Raw genomic sequence first — 20279 nt, forward strand, 5'->3', positions numbered from 1 at the left:
ACAGTCGAGTTCTTTCTACCTCATCATCATCATCGTTTTAGTCATAGGACGTCCACAGCTGGACTAAGGCCTCTTCATAAATATTCAATAGAAACGGACGGAATCGCGGTCTGCATCCAACATCTTCTGATGACCTTGACAAGGTTGTCTGATCAGAACGATCAGATCACGCTGTGCGTGCCGATCTGTCGTCTCTGCTCTAGGACATTAAGGCCTCAGCCCGATTGTAACAATCCAGCATCTTCCGACGACCTTGACTTGATTAGGCCGTGGTTTCCATTCTAGAATCTTGCAGTCCCCAGCGACATTAATCGGTAACAAAATATGAATGGACTTACCGGCATCGCACGCCGTCATTTCGGTGATGAGGCCCTCGAGGTCGGGTGATATGAGACGCTCCTCATCTTCCGCGTGCGTGTAGTCCAGGGCGTGGTAGATCACCAGCGCCAGATTTACTACCATCTGAAACAAAATATTCTCTAATTAAAGATTTGACGATGAAATTTCATTGTATACTATCAACTATTGAAGTAGATTTTATTATTTATTTATCCAAAACTTAACAGTCAGTTAAACTAAACATTCTTATATGCAATAAATAAACAAGAGCTACATACGATATTTTATACAAATCCTTGTTGACTTCACTGCACTTTAAAATAATATGGAAAGAAGAGATCTTTTGTAAGATTTTGACGAGAAGTCTATGTATATAGGCAAAACCCTGCTTTCGGGATAAAAAAGATCAATTCATTTACTAACTTTCCTCGACAAAGGCACAAGGAATATATGAAATTTAATCAATTAAAGTAATTCATGATTATGAAATCTCAAGTTTTCTGAGATATGTAATATATTCCAAAATATATGATGTCATTTCATCTAAAATTGGACTAGAGCGAAAAGCTATCAAGTGTTATTAGCTTCCACATAACCGCTGTTACAAATTCACTCTTGCCTAACACGGCACTATTTGCGTGTGTGGTACTAACGTAGACTGCGGCGATTTTTTAAGTTTATATTTAGTTTTTTAATTATATTTTTTATTTAATAGACATGCTGATTACTTTTAAAAGTGCGCGCCTTTGTTACAAATTAAATTACATGAGATCTATCCATAGCAGTGATTTTGTTTAATTAAATCATAAGACTGTTAAAAAAAACATTGTTTCAAAATAGTAGCTTTTCATTTTTATGCTTACTTCTCTAAAGAGGATAGGAACAGTACCGAAGGACTCAACATGCAGATATTTGGTCATTAAATAGGCCGATTTGCTACCTATGTTTTCCTTTACTATTTGTAAACAGTGGTTATATCATATAATTCACAACAATATATCCCTGGTACATTGTATTTTAAACCAACGATTCCATTTTACGCGATCTCGAAATTAAAGCCGGTCTTACAATCTTCTGCTTTGTTGTTGTTTGCTAGTTTATCTATTTTTCACACAAATAGCCTGGAAGCACCTGCACAGCTCCGATCAACTGATGGTAATAGAAAAGACAATGGTAATGGTACGCGAGGACGTAGTTCCATCTGTTGATCGAACCAATCATTTGACTTGATTTGATTTTTTCTTCATGCTTTACAATGCCAGACACAGAAATATGCTAAGTAAGAATTATAAATTGTTAAAATAAACTTAGTATATTTTAACAATTTATAATAAAGAGAGAGAGAGTCATGACTATGTGTTTGGCACTAATCGGTGTAACATAACTCCTGAAGATGCCCCGTGGGTAAAACACGTGTTGAGTAATTTGGCGGTGGCGGTTGTGTGATTCGCCGCATACGCATTTATCAGCGAGCTGGCGGGCGGTGCACTTTGTTGCACGACTACCACTGCATGTGCGGAAGTGGCTAAATATTGGTCCTTTTCTTACTTAGGATGGACTTCCGCGAAGTAACGCCTGATTCCATTAAATACAGAAATATGTGCAGCATAATGAAGACTAAGCAACATGTCCAAAGAGCCACGTCTCTCATTTTTGATATCGATGCAAGGAGTAGGTATACCTTGCAGATATCAAATCCGCAACCTACAACCTCCATTGAGTCTATGATTAGTAGACTAGCTGTTCTAAAATACATTAATTGTGGAATCTGTTAGACGACAGACAGCGCGAGTAGTAGTAGATTGGCTAAAGCTATCGTCGGGTAATCACATAAAAGGGCAGCGCGACATATATACATATATAATATTATGATTGTAAATAAATAACGAACAGTATATAAAAAATAATTCATTTTAGGAGCGAATGTTTAATTTGTAACATTGGCCGCAGTAAACGAAGCACCTCGCGTGACTATCGGACGCGGTGCACGGAACGGCCACCATTGTGCGATTACTCAACCGCACCCGCGCGGCGCTGCGGCGACGCAACCCTGCACACTCCATTAAACGCTACTTTTGTAATAGATTTGCTTCGAGCGCTGCATAAAATTTACATTATAATACAGTGCTTTATGCTGGAGAGATTTGATAATAATACTCGAAAAATTGAGCCAATGAATTCATAGCTGAACAAATCCGTGGTTGAGCATACACGTGGCTCAACGGATTAGTAAGTTGAAGTGATATATACAGACCACGTAGCGCGCAGACTCGAATGTCGCTGGAGGCTGGACCTTAAGCAAGACCAGCTTGCTAGCTAAAAGCCAACCTAAGTGCAATTCAGTGCACGTCTGGCTATATATTGGATAAACGATCTCGTGAAAACCGTCAGTAGACTAGATACAGGCTGCTTTCAACCGGACCTGAACCTGATCCATCATATTTTCAGAAAGTAAAATGTCCACTATTTGACATATGCCACCTTCACAGTCTTCCATCGTCTTCCGACAACATTAACAAGTTAGCCTTTCCTTCTTATTAGTGGACATTCTGCGCTGCGCCTGCCGGTCCGTGGTCTTCACTCCAGAAACTGAAGACCCCAGCGGCCATCTGTTATTTTTTGATTTCGTTATAGAATTAAATTATGATATAAACACATTATAGCTCATTAAGGTTCATTATTACTGAAACATAAATAAGTCCCAAAGCTTTTGTTAAAAACGTTTGTTGTTGATAAAACGTGTAAAATAATACTACACGAACGAACGATACTTAACACGAAAAAGAGAGGCCTCGGACCTCGGAGAGGGCAATAAGCGAACGATCGACAAAGGCTCCAAATAGTTAGCGGCGCATTGTATGCAAATCACGTGCGATATTGGATTGCAACGAGTTGCGTAACAGCGCACTACCGACGCCGTAACATCAACATCCGATTCATAAGGTGCTTACACACCGAAGTGATTCGCTATCGTCGTATTAGTGGCAAAATTCGTTTACGATTCACGTTCGAGTTTCATTCTCAACGTATTAAATATATATAAAGTAGTCTAAAAAAACTGTTGTTAAAAAAATCACGGAAGAGAGAGAATAAATAAGTGTAAATCTGTTTCGCAGATAGTGGGAAGTGACAATAAACTTTATTAGAACCTACATCTAATCAAATATTTTATATAGTTTATTCGAAAAAAACAGTAAGTGGCGCCTATTAAAACTTAGTTACACAAATAAAAGGTAAAAAACATAAATATTAGAGAAAAACTATTATATGCCCACAGTCTGTCAAGTTTAAAAATTTGATGTTCGTTCTAGTCTGCAGTAGCAGCGGAAATAAATACAATGGGAGTTCCCCTTGTATTTATTTTTCATTTTTGTTTTTTTTTTTTTTTCGAACAGTATTTTTCATTACATCACATTAAAATGCTGTGTTTGAGTGTAGCATTTTCTATGATTTTCAAACCTTATTTTATTTTTTTCACTTTTTGACAAAAAATCCTATTTTCCTTTTATACAATATATTTTATTTTAAGACTCATAGAAAAAAAAACATACTGTTTATTAATTCTATCTAGTCGATATGCAGCCTTAAAATCACCGTCTCTAACCATTTATTAGGACTGCAAGGTATTTGCTGTTTGTTTATTGTTTATGGCGCGATTAGACGATTTCAAGCGACCGTAATATTTTGCGATTATTCAAGCTAATTATATATTATCTTGTGGCTTCTAAATATGCATTTATTTAAAAAAATATTATTGTTCTGTGGTGTATGTGCTATATTAAAAAAAAAACAATATTCAAACTTTTTATAGAATTTTGACTACGAACCCAAATAATACAGTACAGAGAGATGCTAACGTAAAAAAATATTTTATATATGAAACATTATAAGTAACATATATTATACATATTATAATACGTCATTCTATAACGATAATAATATAAACATAAAAGGTTAAGAATTTTAAATTAAGCTGAACTATCTAAACTGCTTATCGTATTCATAAAAAGATTAAAGGCAAGACGGGAAGCAGGGTTACATACGACGACGTAGGGAGAACTTCGTCGTATAGGAAATGGTGGAGGTCCTTAAGCTACTTCTTACCGCACTTAGGATGATAGATGCTCGTAAAAACACGACTGTTTAATACTCATCGCACCCGAGATATTGACTCCCGTACCCATGTAAGATACCAAGCAATTTTAAATCTTAGAGTTAAAAACATTGAATGCAAAATACAACAATTGTCGAGTAAACTGTGAGAGCATCGTTGGATTATGTTCGTCGAAATTTATATTTTGTGTACATAAAATAAAGTTCAATATACAATGTCAATGTCAAGGTTTTTGATGTGCGAAACCGCACGCAATGCACGTAGGTGAAACAAATGACCGTGGGAAGAAATTGTCTCGCGAATAGATTCGATCAGAGAATGTTTACGGAAACGTCGGCGGCAAGATCTATCGATTTTTGACCGTTACACTTGCAAATTGGCAGTCGAAACGAAGAATAATACTAATGCTAACAAAATACATATTGATAACAAAGCAAAAATTTTTTTTGCTGTTTAGTAGTAATCATATACAAAACATCTTTTTTATTTTGAAAGTATAATTTGGGTATATATTTGGTAACACTTTAAGAATCCTAGTTTAAATTCTTTCAAGTACAATAAACAATAAAAAGATGATATTTACGATAAGTTTAAAACATCATACTTGATTACGTCTTATGTTGTCTAGATCAGAAAAGACATTTTTTCCAACAATGTAAACATACCTTACAATCTATTGATAGAAGACTGGATTATTTTTAACATGATTACATATAAAACTCATAAATGCTTATACACGATGATTGTTTATAGGCTTAAAAGCTATGAAGGGGTGAAATGTATACCTCATTTGTCAGCAAAAAGCTTTAAAATGCTTACATCTATTCCTAATCAACCTGTAATTACTCTAAAATATATTACAAAAATTTATTTTTTCTATTGAAATAAGACAGGCTAGACTTTTGGCAATATAGAATCAGCAGAATAGGGACAGATAGCAAACAAATTTTAATTTTATTAATTTATGTAATAATCGGATTGTTGCAAATGGTTTTTCCTGTTTTTTTTTTGTTATGAAAAGATGTTTTTTTCTTACACCATTCATATTAGAGCTATACATTCATTACGTTAAATTTTTTGCACCTATAACTAATCATTATGTATACGTGAAACTAGCTAGATGGTGGATTAAGGCAGTGATAGTTACCAATCGGTCGCAGAGTTCGTTAATCCTGCTCGCATCCGAGCGCCCGCGTATTGATATTCGTCGCGCGTGCACCGTAATTCCAGTCGGTATCTAATCCGGCGAAATGCTAACACGCCGCTAATGACTACGGGGATCGCGTTGCAGCGCCTCAGATTATAACTCACTGTATCCGCGGTTTTACTTCTAGCTCTTGCCCAATGTAAAAATAAGTTTGCGAGACTGCATAACGTACGTTATCATCAGCGATTTCATAATGATAATAGAAAATCTAATATTTCTGTTATTAATTACAACAAAAAACATTAGAAATGCTATTATCTAAATCGTTCATTTAACATGTTTGATGCACGATAAAATGTAATGACAACTTTTTGTGAAGATACGTTGGGTGCCCAATGCCCCGGAAGGAAATTTCAAATGTATATAATACTATATAAAAAAATTGGTAAGCTTAACAGTGAGTCAAAATCATAATGATAATATATCAAAAATATATCGATTTATTCCTCCAAAAACATACAACAGTGGCAAAAAAAAAATGCTTTCCCAACACTGACAGACGCCATGTTGCAGCAAACGAAGGGTTAAATAAAAAGGTGCGAAAAGGACGAAATATGTTTAACTGCAATTGTAAATTCTCTCTTAATTAGTTCACTAAAAATTATTTTCTCTTTCTCTAGTCGTATCTAGTAAGACAGAAGGAGGATCGTGACTCCTTTTGACACCGTCGCTTAACTGTCTCGTTGCATTTCGTTGCATGTTTTGCTGCATCCTCTAACTCCAGCGCATGTGATATCAGGACAGCCTTTTTTTTTATCTCTTTTCTTCTACCCTTCACTGTTTTTTTTAATACTTAACATTGTGGCCAAAACATCATACATAATTAACAGGATTCATTTCTGAATAAGGTTCATATTATTACATTTATATACAGCACAATTATAATGGAAGGACCGAAGAAAATGAAACAAAAATAATTATATTACATTGAATACGTTTGCAAACAATATATTTCGCATAGTGGTTTTGCTAACGAGCCGACACTACAAACTGGCCGCTCCATTTTCAACGGTGTCAAGATGACCCCAGCGATGACCCGCAGCTCTAAAACAGCAACCCAAACGGCCAGTGTCGCACAATGAACACGGTTTCAATATGACCCCTAGCCCGTGAAAAGGGTTGTGGAGAAATTTCACTGTCACTGCGCTTTAAAATACTATCTTTCTATCAAGATTTGTTAGACATGTTATTTACTAATGAATTCCATTTACCGCCATTGCTTAATTATTTATATCTCCAACTAAGGCCAAAAAATTTTCGTCTATTGAGGGTAGACAAATTTTTATTTGTTATTAACAAATAGTTGTTCACAAGACATGTATGTGTCTACCTTACAATAAAAAAATTACAACAATTACTCGATTAAACAACGCAACTTCGCCGAAATACATACATAGTTTGATAATAAATTGAAATCGAAATATTTATCAGTCTAATAGTAAATAAAAAGCACTAAAAAAATTAAAATACTTCTACTCTATTTCCGCGAATGAGAATGCTACGATGACATCATTTTAACGTTCCGAATATTAAACAAGTTGTAACGACATGTTGTGGGGTCGTTTAAAAATGTGAACGTTAAAAACGTTCGGTTATTTAAATCTGATACGATATAACTGCCTTTGATGTTTCGCCATTTTATAACCGCGGCCGCGACGCTCGGAGCAGTCTAAACAATAGTTTATCAATGCGATCAAAAAACAAACATGGAGAAGAACAATATGTTTGATGCGCCGCTTCGCTTTCGGCGCCAGACAATGTGATGCACTCGTTTACCGAAATATCAGAAAACTAGCACAAACGACTGGGCGGTTACGTAACATCCGCACGCTGCCAAAAGACTGCATCGTAAATTCCTTTGACCGTGTTCCGTGTTGCATTTTAAAAAAATAATTTAAAAATGTTCCCGAATAAATATGAAAACGTTGATAGTAATTAAATATCCGGGGTAGCCAAACCGCGGCTCGCAAATCACATGCGGCTCTTTGAACGATTGTATTTAGCTCCGATTGTTTGTCAAATTATTTCAATATTTAAATTTATATTACCTATGTCAGCTCCTGGGAAATCGAAACAAATTACTGGTGTGAACAATTATTATTATTATTCTTCTAAAAAATTAGCGAAATTCAAACATCGATCATAAATAACTAACCGACATTTTAAGTATTATTAGGTGTGCTGACATATACGTGTGTCATTATATCTAACTTCATTACATATATTTACATATAACTTCAATAATACTTACCTTTGACATATAACTTCAATAAATGTAATTTTTCCAAAAAATTCGTTTACGTGTTTTAAATGCTAATTAATTGTAGCTCACGAAAAATTTCAAATTTCGAACAATGGCTCGTACAAAGGGCTTAGCCTGTTATATAAATTTGGATAACTTATTCATAAACTAATAGTACGCTAGTGGTTGAAGATTGTAAATGAAACAAATCTCGTAAAAAATGGCATATAAATACCAAACATATGTAAGAATTGTAACGTCCACAAATGCTCATTCGATACGCATATGTAAAGCCTTATTTGAAAACAAGCGATGTAGCTAATACTATATTATCAAACTAGGCAATTGGCAAACAGAAAAAAATGGGCTGATCGATGATTTTTTACGCAAATTTTTAAACTATAAATATTTTAACAATAAACTAGCCTAATATTAGCCACGCGCCGTCAAATTTTTAATTTCATTACAAATATGTGCATATGTAATCTTTGAAACATTTCCTAATTTTACGATCAGTAGGTTAAAATCAAAATAATCATAATGTAATAAATTTAACGTATCTTTAAGTGGTGAGCAAAATATTTTTGATACTATTTCTTAATATATACACTTTGGAAACGTTACGCGTCTTTGAACACGTTCACCGTTCGTTCGGATACACGTTCGGATTACTTCGACATTTTAATTTAAGGATATTGTTTACACGACAAGTGTAATTTTTACGTCAATAGAAATAGGGTAATTATTCGTGTCTGGACATGTCATCGATACTTGCTCGACTAATACATCATCGTAGAGACAGTTTAGCGACGGCCAGATCTTCTTATTATTCTTCTTTACGTCTGATTTAGAATAAATTATAATGATTTTTTTCTAACTTCAATAAACATTGTAATATTTACAAAACGTCAAAATATATATGAGCTTTAAGTCTATCCGCTAATAGACAGTCGCAAAAATATCGCCGATAATATGGGTAGCCCGATGAACAGAGTATTTTGCATTACGAATTTGCAGTTGCGAAACATTGTTGCAGGCTTTCGTCACCTACCCTCAAGAAAACAAAAGCATAAATAGAATAGTTCTCGTCAATTACAAGTAATAAACATTGGTAAAGAAATACACAAAAATGTAATTAATTTTTTTTTATAAAATTTACCTTTTTTTTCTGGACCTTAATATATTGTTACGTCGAGATGGAGTAGGAGATTCCGTAGTAAATGAGAGTATACGTCCACGTTATATGTACACAAAGATTTATGACATTAGGAAACATTTAGTGTAACCCATTGTGTCCCTCCGGCCGCAAGCGAGCATCCACTAATTAATTTGATTTGTCGCCCGTCCGATTCAATCATTGAGTCCCTTCAAGTGCAAAACTATATACAGGATGTGGGATATTTAAGACAAAGCTACGTGAGGGATTCATCTGATGGCGTGTTTTACCTTTATACATAATACATTAAATATTTTTAATTTAGCCATTTTTGAAACATCACGCTGTTTGGATACTCTAATTTTTAATTAAAAACATTATTTTACATAATAAATTATACTAAGCCATTATATAAATCTAATTAATTATTTTATATGTAATTAGATCAAACGGGATTTTAGGCACGATAAATTCATATGTCAAAAATTAAAAAAATCGAATTATTGTCATTTTTATGTTTAATTACTCCGACTACAAAGAAGTTACAATAAATATTTAATTAAAAACTAACTAAATGTACAATAAATGGGTATTCTTTATTTACAATAAACTATGCAGACAATCTTAAATATATCAAAGATGTATATATATAACAACAATGTATATAAAAGTTATTGTTCTCGAAAACGCTTCAGGAACAAGTCCAGTGAACCAACCACTCAATGCCTAATACGGAGCAGTTCATTTTATTTAGTGTAAAGCAGTATTTTCCTACCTTTTTCGTGCCATGACCCACTTTAGCCTTTCTAAAATTCTTATGCCCCTACATGTAACATACATAATTTTTATAATAAAGTGAAAGAGTTAAACTTGTGTCGAGTCCACTTTCGTATTGTCTCCCTTAACAAACAAATTGCCTCTCTGTGGGGCGTGGGCCCCAGGTTGTAAAACACAGGTGTAAAGCTTTTAAGGTTTCGTTAAAGATACCGAACAACGCGTACTGTAGACGTCGACTTAGAGGTCGATATGGTAGACCGTATGATATCATTATTATAATTTTACTGAGTCAGATAGTCCCTTGCTGGACGTACCCCAAGGATTTCCAGTAGACCCGTTCAGAAGTGGTTTGCGTCTAAAAGTTATTCTTCTTCTTCTTCTTCTTTCCCTTTTCCCTTTATTTGGGGTCGGGTCTCCTTATCAATTTGCGCCAGGCCACTCTATCCTGGGTTGTCCCTGCATCAAGTTGAAGGATTTCCAGTTCCTTTCTGATATTAGACCACCACGTAGCTTTTGGACGCCCTCTCCCTCTTGGGAATTCTGGGAGGCTTAAGGCAGTTTTTACTACGTGGTTATCTGGTTTCCGTTGAATGTGGCCATACCATCGTAATCTTTTTTCCTGTAATTTGCTGGGGATCGGAGCTACCTTAAACGAACCTCTCATATATTCGTTCCGTATTTTGTCCATTCTAGTGACGCCACCCGACCATCTAAGCATCTTCATCTCATTGACATGAAGTGTTTGCTCGTGTCTCTGACTTACAGTCCAGCATTCCGAGCCGTAGAGCATAGCTGGTCTGACAACTGCTTTGTAGACTTTACCCTTGGTCTTAATGGGCATACGGTTATCACATAGAACGCCTGACACTTCCCTCCACTTCATCCATGCAGTTTGTACCCTGTTCTTGACATCAGCGGTTGAGTCTGCATCGATACTTAAGGTCGACCCTAGGTACCTGAACTTAGTGACGGATGGTATTGGAATGCCACTGATGTTCAGATTGCTATGGCCTTGTGTTGGTGTTGGTGCAAATGCACAGTGCATGTGTTCCGTTTTGGATCTACTTATGCGGAGGCCGTTGGATTCTAGTTCTCTAATCCATAGGTTCAGGTCTCTCTGCAAATCATCCGCTGATTTGTTTGCAAGAACAATATCATCTGCATATAGAAGGCACCATGGTAAGGCATTCTGTATATCTTTTGTGAGGTAATGCATGACGCAGTTAAATAATAACGGGCTAAGTGCGGATCCCTGATGAACGCCAACTGTTACTTCGAACGGGTCACTGAGTCCTGCCGGGCTTCTCACCTGGGTCGCGCAGTTGTAGTACATGTCTTTTACTATGGAGACATACTTTTCGGGGAGGCCTTGAGACCTGAGAGCTTGCCATACAAGTTGTCTTGGCACTCTATCGAAAGCTTTTTCCAGGTCAATGAAGACAATATGTAAATCTTCTTTATTGCATCTATGTTTCTCCATAATAATTCTCATGGCTTGAAATGCGTCCGACGTTGATTTACCAGCAGTGAAGCCGAATTGGTTTTCCGTGACCGTTGTTAGCAGCCGCAGTCTATTATTAATAATTCTTTCGAAGAGTTTAAAAGTGTGTGATGTTAATTTTATCCCCCTGTAATTTCCACAAAGTGAAACGTCTCCTTTATGCTTGTAAAATGGTATTAAGTAGCTCTTCCGCCAGGAGTCTGGCATTGTACCGGACGTGAGGACAAGATTTAGGAGTTTCGTAAGCCACCTTATAGCTACCATTCCTCCACGCTTCCATATCTCCGCAGGTATCTGATCTGGCCCTGTAGCTTTCTTGTTCTTCATCTTTAGTATCGCTACTTTAACTTCGGATTCTGTTATGGCTTCGATGGGCCCTGAGGTCACACGTATGGAGGGGAGTTTTTCGCTTGGAAATTCTTCGTTGGATAATTCGACGTAGTAATCTTTCCATCTTTTGTTGATGTCATTATTTGAGGTCAAGAGTTTACCATTAACATCTCTGATATATTTATTTATGTTTATGTCCAATGTACTGCGCTGGCGCTGCTTAGCAATTTTGTATATATCATAATCGTCTGTGTTTTCCTCTAACTGTCTATAGAAATTATCTCTAGCTTTCTGTCTTTCTTGGGCAACGATATTTTTGGTGTAGGCTTTGGTTATTTTATATGCCTTTAGGTCCTCGTCATTTTCCGAATCTTGCCAAGCCTTGAAATGCTCTTTTTTGTTCCGCACTGCTGCTTTCACGGTATCGTTCCACCAACTAGGGTCTTTATTTGGAATTATGCCTTTTGACTCTCCTAGTATAGTTTTTGCTGCCGGGACCGTTAGATCTTCGAATTTGGACCACATTTCATTTACGTTTTGGTACTTGTTGTCCAAGTCAGATTTTAAATAGTTTGTAATACATTCTAACAAGCGGTTTCCTTCTGGTCCGTTCAGTTTAGCCCATTTGATTTTTGGTGTTTTATCTTTGACATTTCTCAGTGGTTTCCGCAATTTGAACTTCGTAACAAGTATTCGATGTTGACTTGTTAATGCTTCCCCTGGGATAACCTTACAGTCCTTGACTCTAGATATTAAGCTTTTTTCTCCCAGTATGTAATCAACCTGCGTCTTCTTACCTCCACTTTTGTAAGTTATAAGGTGCTCTTCCTTTTTCTCAAAGCATGTGTTAATGATCATTAAATTGTGTCTACTTGAAAAATCTAAAATACTATGTCCTTCTTGATTTAGCTTGCCATAGCCAAAACCGCCATGGTGTTCACTGCCATTTGGAGTTTTATGGCCAACGTGCCCATTAAGGTCACCGCCGATTAGTTTTATTTCATTAACTCCTATAGAGGCTATCACATCATCAAAGTCCTCCCAGAAATCTTGTTTTTCCTCCTTAGAGCATCCAATTTGAGGAGCGTATGCTAATATGATATTTAGTGGTGGCTGATTGTCAAGCGCTAGTTTTATGGCTAGGAGCCGGTCAGACTTCCTATTTATGCTAATGATTCTATCTTTTAGACAAGAGTTTAGAGCTATGGCCACACCATTTCGGTGTGTTAATGTTCCATTATATATTAGTTTAAATCCTAGTCCAATATCACGAGACTTGGAACCCTTCCACTTGGTTTCCTGTAAGCAACACGCATCAATGTATCTTCGTTTGAGGACTTCACTTAGTTCGCTGGTGCGACCGGTAAGGGAACCTAAGTTCCACGTAGCGAATCTCAGAGTGTCAATTACGTCGCTTGCGGGGGACGCCCTAGTGTTGTCTTCTTTTGTCGCCCTTTTATTCGCCTCTAAAGTATATGCGTCGCTTGTGGGGTACGCCCTAGTATGATCTCGTCTATTATTTCTTGTAACTTTCATGATAAGGAGAATTTGTTTTGGCAATTGGGTTTTTACAGCCGGCTGCCGCCTGACGCTAAGGTAGTAACTCTCTTGGAGAGCTATGGGTGCTTCTGCCGACCGCGGTCTTCATCACCAACCCTACTACACCACCCCACCTGGCAGCGTAGCTCCAGAGCAACCTGTGACCCCAATATGTGAGGGCAGCTTGCGACTGGGATATTTGCCTCTTCCGCCTGCTTTACCGTACCAATGGACTCCATCTCCGCCTTTGCAGCCGTTAAGGTCTTCACCCGTAACCCTGGGCAAGGGGCCGCGCTATACCCCGCGGCACTAGGTCCCTATCCGAACTCGGCCACCAATTTCACTCCGGCCTACTGGAGTGAGTGGTGCCCACCCCCGCGACGTGGACGCGCCGGACAGGTATTACCCAAGTGACGAGTAGAGAATTTGGCTCTACCCACCTTCAGGCCGAGGAGCAAAGTTGCGTCTAAAAGTTATTACGATGTAATAAGTAAGCATAGTAAAATAAATGTGAAAACATATACAGAAAACAACTACGACTTACTAAAACGGAATAACCTATGAGTAATCGTTTAAACCGTTGGAAAATTACCACAAAAAATAATATTAATGTGTTTTACTTTCATTTATCACGCATCCTGTATGTACTGATGCGATGTACCGCCCCGCAGCAATTTAATCGTATCGGCCTGCTCGCGCCTCCCGTTCACAATAATCATCTAAATAAGGCTATGAAGAGTTACGACACGTACGTACATTCAATACTCAAGACGAGGATTATACCCTTCCATCCGCACAACGAAGTGATTTCCTTCTTAGTCATATACTAAGGCTGAGCAGATATGGCTATGATGGTCGATACCCTTTTATGTCTCTCACCATCTTTTTTCCAAAACACTCATTAAGTCTTTTACATAACATGCCTGTATTGAGAGACGTAGCTTTCAACTAATATATCCATTGCAAAGCTTAGCTACTTCTAGACTTTGAGCTATTCACAATAAGTCTCTTTCTAGAGATTAATTTTCCCTATAGGATTAAAAGATATAATAGACTACACAGAAACTTTAAAAGACTTGTATCCTGACAGAAAAAACAAGTCTATCTACAGCTTTATTTAGTATATAAATAGCTATATTTTAAAAAATAAACCATTAATAATAATAATCAGTTATTTGCAAAGGAACAGTAGCCAACATTTGTACGAATTTTCTGATGTGAGTTGAGTAACCTTGGCTTGCACAGTTATGTAAGTCTGTTTATGATTAATATAAAGAATCAGTAACTTATACCTTCTGTCTGTCTCCATCTTAGACGATAGAACATTCTATCTCTACTGTATAAAATAATAAAAACATAATAGGATAAGTTGTATAATTATTTTTTGTTTAATATTTTTTTCTTTTAGTTTTGTATAGTCAAGTAAACCAAACATTTCTCTTAGTAATTAATGAAACAATCTAAAGATCTTTAGTTCAATTCCAACGTTCGCTTTGAACTGGTTGATGAGATGCAAGGCGGTCTTCGTCTTTATATTGTAGACATTCCTCGCCTGCCAACAAAACGTTTGAATAGATTCCCTACTTCAGTGTCTCCATCAAAATATGAAGCGAATGCTTTCAACATAAAGTTAGATATATTATTACTGGGCCAATGTACTTCACCAATAAATCCAGTAAACGAAAATTGAGATCTCAACAAGGCGCAAGTGTATCTATCGAGTCTAAAATATATGCTTCTAGAAGTTCACGGGAAATCGGTTAAGATACAAGCAGCGCAAAGTACGTTATCGTAGCGATCTTTAGGTAAGGCCATTGCCTTATATTAGGCGCCTATCGGATCACATGATCATGTCTTTGGCGTCGCCGTTGCCCACACACGTCAACTGCAAGGCTTAGGCCTCCCATAGATATCTATGGGGGGATATACCATCATCACAACCCTTGGCAGGCTGGTTGGTAATCGCGGTGTGGTATTGTGTAAGAATAAAACCAATATTTAGCCACTTCCGCACATGAAGTAGTAGTCGTGCAACAATGTGCACCGCCCACCAGCCCGCTGATAAATGCGAATCACACAACTGCCACCGCCAAATCACTCAACACGTGTTTCACCCCTTCACGGGGCATCTTCAGGAGTTATGTTACACAGATTAGTGCCAAACACAGAGTCACAGTGCGGTTTTATGGTTCGCAGATGCAGCTACCCATCTTTTTGTAAGTTGTTTGTGAGCGGTGGTCACTCTACAAAATTAATGCACAAAGTTTAAATTATTTAAAATTATATTACGGGAATGAAACCTACGACCTACGATCATAAGTGTTCCCTACCGTTGTATTACTACTGCTCTTTGATTATTATGAATTCCTCCTTTCTGCTGATAATCATAATCCAAAAAGTTCTTTTCGACTTTTTTATAAAAAGACCTAAGGAAATATTTTTTTTAATTTTTCCACTTTCATTATTCATATGGAACACTATCAGCTATCAATATATATAGCAGCGGTTTTGTTTAACTGAGTATCAATTACAAGTCTTCGAGTGTTATGTTACAAATATTTAATAAAGACGTCACAGCTTATATACCTTTCATAACGTATATAAAACAAAAACACTTCTAACGCATATTTAAAGACCTTGTTTGAAAAAAAAAGAAAAAATTAATCAGTCATAAAAAATAATAAGACAATTAAAAAAATAATTATAAATCCGATTACGAAATGATATACTGAAAGAGAGGTGGTGTAAATAAAACAACCCAACGCGTGAGATATCTGACCGCAAGTAGATGCAGGCACACCGGGAAGAAACCCGCGACCTTTGACCGGACGGGGATTTAGGGCTTCCGCGTCTGAATAAACAATGCAATAAAAGCACTCGCAGTCACTAAGTATTCAAGCACTGCATTACTTATTGCCGAGCTTTCACCGCATGCGAACTTCACCGATGCAGAGCCAAAAAATGTTTTATATATATATCTTTTATTTATAAGCATAAATTCTTCAATTGTTTCCATTGACCATTTTTTAAATGTTTTACATCTAACCCATGTATTTCATTATACAAGATTCCAGTTAGAAAAACTATTTACTATGCGCTATACACAATCTAATTATGACGCTACAACCGTTTCACAAGAGATAATAGTATCAAGACATCTTTGTATTATTTAGCCCTTGTCGTCCATAGACGCCTACTGTTAGTCATAGGCCTTTTCCAAAGATTAATATGGGGATATACCAAAGTCACTACGCTTGGAAGACGGGTTGGCGATCATATTGCAGTATTATAGAACATCGAAAACGCTGCTGCCCATCCCCTAGAAATTTGTTCGTGAGCAGTGGTTATCCTACATAATGAATGCACAGTGTGAATTGAAATCGAATCCACGACCTACGATCGTAAGTCACTCTTCTACCGCTAGGTTACCACTGCTCTTTTTATTGACTGCCACTGCTCATTGTTGAGTAACTTTGACGAATTTTGACTGTTTATATTTAATGACATGAACTGAGTAGCCCTTATAAAATTCCCTGAATTTGAATGATTTTTGACCTTTAGGTTTTATACCATCGAATTTATTACGTCAAGTCAATTATGACAGTATTGTTTAAAAATTGAACTACGTATATCGAAGTTCACTTTATCAAAGCAAACCTACAGACAATTTATTGTATACAGATAAAAAACATGTAAAATGTCTTAGGTACTAAACATATTGATTAACTTTTCAATTTATATATTGATGGTTATGCGCAAGCCCTACGCGGTTTTATACCATTGCTGCACCTAACAAGACTGTCTCACTTGCCCATGCAAAATAATTTAAATCCCTTTTAAACGTGTTCAAGTTATCAACTGATACAGGCGGTTTCTATAAATTAAAGAAAAACTTCTAATATAAAGTAGATATTTAAAGGAATGTTCTATCAATTGTAGTTGAATGCGGGCAAGCCAAGACCAGTCATGGTATTGATCTATAGGGAGGCCCACGCCCTGCAGTTGGCTGATTTGATGATGAAAATGATGAGAAATACACAATTAATGACACTTGTGTTATTATTAATAAAGATTCCATAGCCATTTAGGATTCAATATGATCTCCAAAGTTATTTTAAAGACATTAATATACCTATAACATCGCGATATATAATCTATTTGACAATATTTATAAGAATGACAAAGTCCGAGATATTATGTAACTTTATTAGGATTACAGTCCTTTACTTTTATGGTATGTACGTATTACGTCAGAGATTCAAAAATATATTAGAACCACTTTGTTTTTTTTTAAATTCTTGCAATCAGATTTATATCTTCGTTAATAATAAAATTAGACGTTTATTGTTAAAATAATCAAAGTTCAAAATGACGAACTCAAACAAGGTCATTAACAGCCCCTACGCTTCTTCTTTTTAGCAGATAGGCGTCCACAGGTTGCCACAATGACCAATCTTACAATGCCCGCATCCATCGCCATTCCGCACCTTCATCATGTCGTTGGTCAGAGTGGAGAGCCTGCCCATTCGTAACCACCACTCAATCGGCCTCAACAGCCGTCAGTTGCATAAGCGATGGGCCCAATGCCATTTCAGAAGAACACGAACAATCCACGCAATAATTAAAGTCTCCTTAAGTAGATTATTATTAAATCGCTTCCTCTTATACTTTATCCCAGCGTCTTAGCATCTAGTTCAAACAACAAAGACGTTGCGTGAAGGCAGGCAGTCGGCTTGTCTATCTGTTGTTTAGTTGTATCGTGGAGAAACGCTCTTCCCGCATGATGCAATGTATAATGCAGCAGATATTTTCAAATTAGAACTATTACATTGGTATATCATTTGTTATCTTGCTAATATCATCTCTTGAAACAAATACCTTCTTTCATAAAGAAGGATCCATTGAAATTGTAAATAATTGTGACTAAAACTAATTAAACATTCAGAAAAAAAACCTATTTGATCATGATTCATTGAGCTTATACTTTTTAATATCAATTGGTGACGATACGATCAGGGAGTTCCCCTTGTGGTTGCGAAGCGTTCATATCCCCATAATGTTGCAAAACATTTTGCAATATAAAATCCATAATCCCTCGTAACCGGAACACAGACTACCGTGCACTACCTTATTGTACTAATGTTTATCAGCAAATATATACTGAGGTCCTTCTAAAACGGACACTTGCAAAAGAGAATAATATCCGCTAAAATAAAAAATCATTTTCTCACATTAAAAAAAATTAATGGTCGTAATACTCAGAGTGAAATTCGAGAACAGCTCCAACATCTCAACTAACTTTTGCGTCTTTTAAGGCACAAAAATGATTTTTATGGTTCAAAAAATTTAAAAATTGCGAGGAAAGTTACACACAAAGCATTCTTTTCTTATACAAACTGAAATGAACTAAAATAGTTTTCTCCGGCTAGAAATTCTTCTACTTCTTATTTTCAGCTAGAAGACGCCCACTGCAAGGCACAGGCCTGCCCCAAAGGACGCCACGATGATCGGTCTTGACCATAACTATGTTCCACCTGTCCACGCCACGTCTACTGGATCGTGGTCGCCACTCGAGAATCTTTTGGCTTTACCTTTCGGATGTGCCTTGCCTACTGCCACTTAATACGACTAATTTTCTAAGCTATCAAATATTTAACATTAATCAAAATCATGAAAGACTCAATAAATATCCCTACTATCAGTTCACAAGGTTTTGACTTAAATAAGAAAATATTAAGGTATTTGTTGTGATTCAATCAGATAATCCTAGTGAGAATTTCTTAATATATACAAGAATCTTATATCATATAATATTCTTGTATTTTTGGAGACTTCTAAAACTAAAACATTAAATTTAAATATTTTGTTAAAGGATCAATAAAAGATGTCTAGAGACACCATATGAAAAAATAGTTATAACAGTGAATTATTACAGACTTATCAGGGAAGAGAGACAGACATAACGGTTATATTAAAATTGCACGCTGTCTCTATCTAGACGAAAAACAAGGTATTATTTTATTATCATCGCGTACGATTTTAGCAGCGAATAAATAACGACATTAAATTAATCGAGTAGAATGGTTACTTTGTTTTTATATCTGAAACTGATCATTCTCTGTTGTATATTCTGTCAAAAACATTTTAGAAGGTATTTTATTATTGATGGATATTTTTTGTCGTAATGCTTTTGTGTGATCTAGCACATGTGACAGCAAAAAGCTTTAAAACTTTTACATATATTTCCAATCGCCCTGTGTAAAGTAATCAAACTGAAATACGTAACGAAAATTTATTTTTCATTATATGTACAAAATATTATTATTACACGTTTAATTGTTTCTGAAACCATTCAGTTTTGGATATAGTGTATCATATACTAATTAACAACAAAGGAGCTATAAATTCACTTCAAAGTTCTTATACTTATAACCAATCACCATGTATAAGTAAATACGTTCGATCATCAAATTTCTGTACGACGCATTATATGTAACTTGTTCCAGTTGAACCGTGAACCGGCGATTCGATTGCAGCACTTAACGGCCGTCACTTAACCGTAAATTAATCAAGACTAACTGATAGCCAACGGGTTCAATTATACGTCGTTTGCCCTGGTAATTGAGAGTAAACATTGCTATGGGATAGTCGCAAACGAGTTCATCTACATATATTCAATAGACACAACTATTAACAATGGAATCACCTCTCTTCTCGCATCCACATTGCTGTCATGATCCCTTGGATATGGAGTAATCCTCATTTTCATTCATTCACAAGCATCGAGAGAGTGAACATCAAGATTAATAATTCTTTACAATAATAAACTCCAACAAAGCACAAAAATCTTATTAAAAAAAGCTTAACGTCGTCGTTTTCAACTTATCGGGTGACTAAGGGAAATAGGGATTCATTTTATAGTGCTAGCTTTATATTTTTTCCGTTAAAGATACGTAGTTCCACTTAAGGTTTTTTTATCTTAATATATACTCTCTTTTTCAACATATGCCTTCTCTCATAATAACGATAAGAGGAGTGCCCAATCCGGAATGTTGCAAAGAATAATAAATGTAT

The 20279-nt window shown here is 36.1% G+C and overlaps 1 protein-coding gene across 2 annotated transcripts in view; it reads right to left on the reverse strand.

Moving 5' to 3' along the window:
• Positions 1–20279, reverse strand: part of spir (spire type actin nucleation factor) — a 220097-nt gene that overhangs the window by 98564 nt on the left and 101254 nt on the right. For both annotated transcript variants that reach the window (XM_068765506.1, XM_068765505.1), the window contains exon 3: positions 339–462. In XM_068765506.1, the coding sequence (XP_068621607.1) occupies positions 339–462 (124 nt within the window). The remainder of the gene's footprint in view (positions 1–338; positions 463–20279) is intronic.

Source organism: Battus philenor, unplaced genomic scaffold (genome assembly GCF_028537555.1).
Source record: "Battus philenor isolate CCGP_79_NKW_IND1 unplaced genomic scaffold, ilBatPhil1.0.hap1 SCAF_2, whole genome shotgun sequence".
NCBI classification, from domain to species: domain Eukaryota; kingdom Metazoa; phylum Arthropoda; class Insecta; order Lepidoptera; family Papilionidae; genus Battus; species Battus philenor.